The sequence below is a fragment of the Lepisosteus oculatus genome, chromosome 28, assembly GCF_040954835.1.
Source record: "Lepisosteus oculatus isolate fLepOcu1 chromosome 28, fLepOcu1.hap2, whole genome shotgun sequence".
NCBI lineage: Eukaryota > Metazoa > Chordata > Actinopteri > Semionotiformes > Lepisosteidae > Lepisosteus > Lepisosteus oculatus.
In genome coordinates this window covers 10,509,028-10,515,027 of record NC_090723.1, presented here as the reverse complement: position 1 = coordinate 10,515,027, position 6,000 = coordinate 10,509,028, and the positions used below count along the sequence as shown (strand labels likewise).

The 6,000-nt window shown below is 41.8% G+C and overlaps 1 protein-coding gene and 1 long non-coding RNA gene across 3 annotated transcripts in view; one reads left to right on the top strand and one right to left on the bottom strand.

The window, feature by feature from the left end:
* Positions 1-424: 424 nt before the first annotated feature.
* npepps (aminopeptidase puromycin sensitive) overlaps positions 425-6,000 on the top strand; it is a 30,326-nt gene continuing 24,750 nt past the window's right edge. Inside the window, exons 1-2 of one of the 2 annotated variants that reach the window (XR_001480258.2) lie at positions 425-981; positions 4,786-4,870. Coding sequence is in view for 1 of the 2 variants with exons in the window: in XM_015362357.2 (XP_015217843.2) it covers positions 682-981; positions 4,786-4,870 (385 nt within the window). In the remaining variant the exon portion in view is untranslated. The remainder of the gene's footprint in view (positions 982-4,785; positions 4,871-6,000) is intronic. The other variant, XM_015362357.2, reaches the window with a different exon arrangement.
* LOC138225453 (uncharacterized) lies at positions 460-1,267 on the bottom strand. The gene is made up of 2 exons (XR_011183885.1): positions 1,198-1,267; positions 460-1,111 (listed from the first exon to the last, which is right to left on the bottom strand). It is a non-coding gene; the product is annotated as an uncharacterized lncRNA (long non-coding RNA).

Below are 6,000 nucleotides of genomic sequence, written 5' to 3'. Positions count from 1 at the left end.
TATTTTGTAGGTTAGAAATTGGCTTGTCACCAGAATCTAATCTAAACCACACAATTATTGTGCGTCTTCGAATAGCATAGTGGATGTTTTCAGACTGTAACATAAATCGAGCAATATTCATAAATATGCCACAGCAAGGATTCACGGATTCTGGGCCTGTAACCGAAGGGCTGGAGGTTTGAGTCCTGGGAGACACACAGTACAGTCCACAGCTGCATACAGTACATCGACGCAAATCTAAGCTACTCTGTGTAAAAGTATCAGTCAAAATAAAAAGTAAATACTATCATATTGAGATTATGCTTGATCCACCTTAAAAAGAAAAAAAACGTAAGGTCTTACATAGGAAACTATTTGAGAACCAATACACACATCATCATAAACTGTACACTTTGTAGCTGCTGGGAAATGTATGAATAACATTCATGCCTTCACAACTCAAGGATGTACAAGTATCGGGCTTCTATAGTTTAATGTGCTGTAGTATGTCTTTACTGTTCAGGTTGAAGAAAAGGTCCGTCCCTTGCCCCCAGCTTGGCTGTGGCAGACGGGCGCTTGCGGCTGAGGGAGGGACCGGGGAGGCGCCGGGCGTACGGAGACGTTACGTCCTGACGGAGCTGCGCACGCATTGCTTGTTTCTGTTGAGCCGAGAAAGCCACGGCTGTAATTCTCTTTTTTTATATGCTGTTGGGTCTGGGCCGTCGGGTTCTGGTGTCGTCTGTGAAAGTCTTAGTCCCTGAAACACAGGTTTCGCTTTCCACCCTCATTTTCGTGCGCTCTGCAGCCCGGGTGCCAGTCAGTCCGAGTCACCGCGCCGTCTCCGCCAGCAGCCTCAGCCGAGCTCCAGCCGCAGACACCATGCCCGAGAGGAGGCCCTTCGAGCGGCTGCCCACTGACGTCTACCCCGTCAATTACGGGCTCTGCCTGAAGCCCGACCTCATCGACTTCACCTTCGAGGGCAAGCTGGAGGCCATCGTGCAGGTAAGGGGTTCGCACGCAGCAGACAGCCGAGCGGGGTACCGGGGGTCCATTACGTAATGTCATTGACTGTATCCAGTGAGTGATATCGTAGCGTGTATCCCGACAGGCTTAATGTTGCTGCTTCGCTGTGCTGTAAAGATAGGTGCAACTGTTACATAATGTTACCTGGTTAGATGGGCAGTGAATTCGGCAGTACCGGCACTCGCGGAGCCTCACCATCACCGCCGGCAGCGAGAGCTTAATCTGCAGACAGTTGCAGCTTCCGCTTCGCCAGGACCCGTCATCGCTTTGCAGCTCGGTGTGGTTTGGATAGGGGCGCCCAGCTCCTCGCCGTGCTCCGGGGACTGTTCAATTTTTAATTTTAACGACCACAAGCCGTAGTTATATCTGAGCTATACACCGAATTTCCCCAAAGGTATACGTGTAAGCTGCGTTGTCTTTATTTCGTACGTCTTGTAAAAGATGCCTTTTGCGATCATGTTTTGAATGGTCAAATATGCTGCTTAGAAATTAAATTTCACTGAGGTCTGTTAAAGATGTTTTAGTTTTAAAATATTATAAAACGCATTGATATGATTTAGTCGATAAAGTACTCTAGAAATCCTGTTCTCTGTGTGTTCCTGAATAGGAATATATGAAGATTTATTACGTTATCAAGATTTCACATGCATGCACATTTCAGACGGTATTTACCTGTAGTGTTGAACTACATTTCCCCAGTTGAAGCCTGTAAATTTTGTTGAAATTAAATGACCTTTTGTAACCCTGCTATAATATGTAGGATTCAATGTAGAAAACAATAATTAAAATAATATGGCAGCAAAGGTTTCATGTTATTGGTACAAACATAATCTATGCAGAGAAGTGTCAGACAGGAAGCTGTACTGTTATTTAATCCCATTGAACATGTTTTTGTTTATTAAACGCAAAGGAATCTATAAAGCAAACTATGAGTTCCAATATGTTTTTGATTTTGATTGTCAATCTATGTAGTACCAGTAAATGAAAGGGAAGATTCATCTGAATTAGATAACTTCATAAACCTGCGGTCCACATGGGTCCTAATGCCCCAGTATAGTGACGGGGACACTATACTGTAAACAGGCGCCGTCTTTCAGATGAGACGTAAAACCGAGGTCCTGACTCTCTGTGGTCATTAAAAATCCCAGGGCATTTCTCAAAAAGAGTAGGGGTGTAACCCCGGCGTCCTGGCCAAATTTCCCATTGGTCCTTACCAATCATGGCCTCCTAATAATGCCCATCTATGAATTGGCCACATTACTCTGCTCTCCTCCCCACTGAGAGCTGGTGTGTGGGGAGCATTCTGGCGCACTATGGCTGCCGTCGCATCATCCAGGTGGGGCTGCACACTGGTGGTGGTGGAGGGGATCCCCATTACCTGTAAAGCACTTTGAGTGGAGTGTCCAGAAAAGCGCTATATGAGTGTAAGCAATTATTATTATTATTATTATTATTATTATTATAAACATTCGGCTGATTTATCTGATCTTGTTTGGGATTAAGTGTAAGTGTTGAGGGTTGAGTTTCTGATTTCATAAAAAATGCTGAATGTTCATTATATTGGCATTTTGCACCTGAGTTTGAGTTGAAAGGAGCAGACTGGCTCTCGGGAGATGTAGCGGCAGGCGACAGCAGGGCTGACTGATGAGAGCACGTTCCACAGCAACACCAGTCACACACGAGAGGACTCCCTTTGGCACACTTCTCCCATCTGGCTCATAGCAGCTTGTCGATTCAAGGGGCTCATCCAGTTGTTTCATGAAAGAAAACTTTAGAAACAATTATTAGTGTCGATTCATGAGACATGATTGGTTTGATGGGATGTGGGTGGTTTTCCCAAGTGAAAAACAATTTATTTTTAAATGCAGAACTGGGATTTGAACTGTAGATCTTGTAAACTTAGAGACCTTACAGGAAATGGGAATGCCCCAAGACCAGTTATAGTACAGGGTAATGACAACATTGTGACTGGTCTGATGAAGGTTAACCTCTTTCTTCTTAGTACTGGACTACATACTGCTCATTTTGTCCTGGGAGCTTGACCTTATTTTCACAGTTCACTTAGTATACAGTACATTGCTCTTCTATGAGTCCTGCGTCACATCTTACTCACACTCAACCACAGCACTTTCTTATCTTCAGGCCTTCTGAGAAGGTGCATGATTTTGACACTTTTTCAGTAATGGCAACAATTGGAATACTAGTAGAATTTGTAAAGATGATATAGGAATCAAATATAATTAACTGATGACGGATGATTAAATGCTGTGTTTAGTAGTGAATGTTCCATGTGTGCCGATGAGGCTGTGATTCCTGACAGCTCCAGTGGAAGATTATATTGATAGCTTATCACACTGACCCATTACTGGGCCTCCAAGCTGTGACACAACCAGCTCTCTGCTGCCAGTTTACATCAGTCAGCACTTCTCAGCAAGGGTCTCGCAGAATTGGCATTGTAGCAGAACTCCCTGTTGGACTGAGCTCGTGGACCAATCCAGCATTCTCTCATTTATTTTCTGAATGTTTGCATTCTTACATTATCATTTTGTATTTATTGAAATCACAAAGTCTTCTGTGGTACATTAAAATTTTGAGGTTATTAAAGCATTTTCTCAATAGGTCTCCAGGGAGTTATAGTGTTTTTGCTCTCTGTATTGTGTGGATTTATTGTTAAAGCACTCCTTTTTGCAAACTGTTTTCAGACAGAGATGGACTGGTGTTTGAAGTCAGTGCTATATCAGCTCCAAGCAGACTGGTAAAAAAAGAAAGCAAAGGAGACTGATATCATTATTATTACCAACACAATGCAGTAAATAGTTTTTGGGAGAGAACCTGCTAAGTTGTGGCAGTAATAATACTATTGGTTCCCTATCAATATCAATAATTGACACTCATATCAATCAAAAATGTTCCCTTTTTAACACAAAGGACAAATTACATTGTGTTGACTGTATTAATCAAGAAAAGTATTATTGCTTTATCCACTTAGTCCTGACTTAGACAGGACTTGAAATGCCACCTCTTTTCCAGTTTGGAGTGGAGCTGAAAACAGTGCACAGAATCCAGCAGGTTTACACTAGTCAGCCTGTGCTTCAGGTAGAAATGCAAAGTATATTTAATACTCCTATTGCCATGCAGTTTGCTAGAAAAGAAAATTAGAAGAAAATGTTTTAATAATCAAAATAACCTCCTAAGAGGTGTGATCTTTCATGGCCTACTTAGTAGGGTTTGCATTGGGGTTAAATACAGCGCCCTCAAAAAGTATTGGGAGAGCAAAGTCAAAACTGTCTGTTTTCTGTTTTAGTCAAGCAATCTGAGGTTTCACTTATCATATCCTACGATTTCGCCTTGAACAACATGACTAGGTCACTTTTGTAGTGTAGACAAGTGCCTCCTGATCTTGCATGCACTTGTCCCTAATTTGCACTCGCCTTCTCATTAGTGTTTCACAGCTTTGCTCAGCGTACTGGTTCAAAAATATATTGTATTCTTTTGCCTTATAAAGTTATTTTTCACTATTTGTGAATTGATCATAGTTTGAGGAGTTTGGGAGAGTAAAGGTAGTCAAGGAATTTGGTTGAGGGAGCTGCGAAGGGTTCCAGTTCTACCCCAAACTCCTTTCCCTGACCAGGTGTGCAGAAAGTTACAGTACCTGTCAGAATAGCAGATGTATGATTAGCTTGAGTGAAAGTGACCTGTTTCGATGTACGTTCTACATTTCGAGCAGTGCTGTGATTGGGAATCCATGTTATTAACTCCATTTGTGTTTTTTTCTATTTGTAGGTGACACAGGCGACAAATCAGATTGTAATGAACTGTGCTGATATTGACATAATCACAGCATCATTCGTGCCCGAGGGAGGAGAAGGTGAGCTATCTACATATAAGTCAGGGGGCACTGGGGCACTCAAGCCCTGCCAGCACCTTGCTGTCTGCACTCGGACAGATAGGAGTAACCACCTGAGCATGTTTCCTCTAGACCATTGGGGCAGATTAACAGTGAAACAGTGCTTTACTTTGCATGCCTGTAGGGGTTTTCCAGAAATGCCTTCAAAACACGAGTAAAGGATTTCAACAGCATGCAACATCATGTAGTTCCTCTTCCCCACACAGAAGAAGCTGAGCAGCACAGACTGAAAGGGTTAGACTGGAGGTACTGCATTTATAGTGTTTCCTTCTGCCTTTGTAAATTCTCTATAAATGTAATAAAAAAAACAGTTTTATTGACTTATTTGCACAATTCACGACATGTAAAAAGGCAATGCGGACCAATAGTCCCATGATGTAGGAAGGCCAGTCATTTCATTTCACCGTTGCTTGTTTCCGAACGTGGTAGGCAACCTTTGACTGTTGTTATAGTGACCATGGCAGGCAGTGTGATTGTGCCTGGTGTTACCCAGATCATGACTGATATGTCAACTAAACTGTCCCTTTTTTGTAACCGGTATTTTTTTCCTTTACTTTTCTTAGATTAATTTCAAATAAAGTCATGGAAAAAGTTTTTTTTTGTTTAATTAACAGCCACCAACAAGTTAGATTTAGTTTTCATCCTGTGATTTTCTCATAGTTTTCTCAGGTAGCTATTATCGTATTAAATGTACGTTTTAAAGAGCTTATGTTATCTGTGCAAAGCATTTTAACTACCATTAATGTTAATGTCTCATGAAAATACATAATGTTTTAAACCCGACAAAAAAACAGTCCACAAAACACCGCTTTGGGGCTGCTATTATTAGTAAATCTTCATGTACTGTAGTTTCTGTGCTGCTATAGACTTTGAGTTATCCTGCCAAGGGTTTAGTCACTTAGGATCTCTGCACTTTTTCTATTTTCATTGAAGTAATACAGAAATTCCTCTTCAGTAGCTAACTACTGACTTTATCTCAGCCTTACACGCTAAATGAAGTGCAGTGTTTTGCATTTTTGTAACAGTGCATCCTGACTTTGTTCATGTGAGCAGAAACCGTTTGCTTGCGAAAGCATTTCCAGCAAGTAACA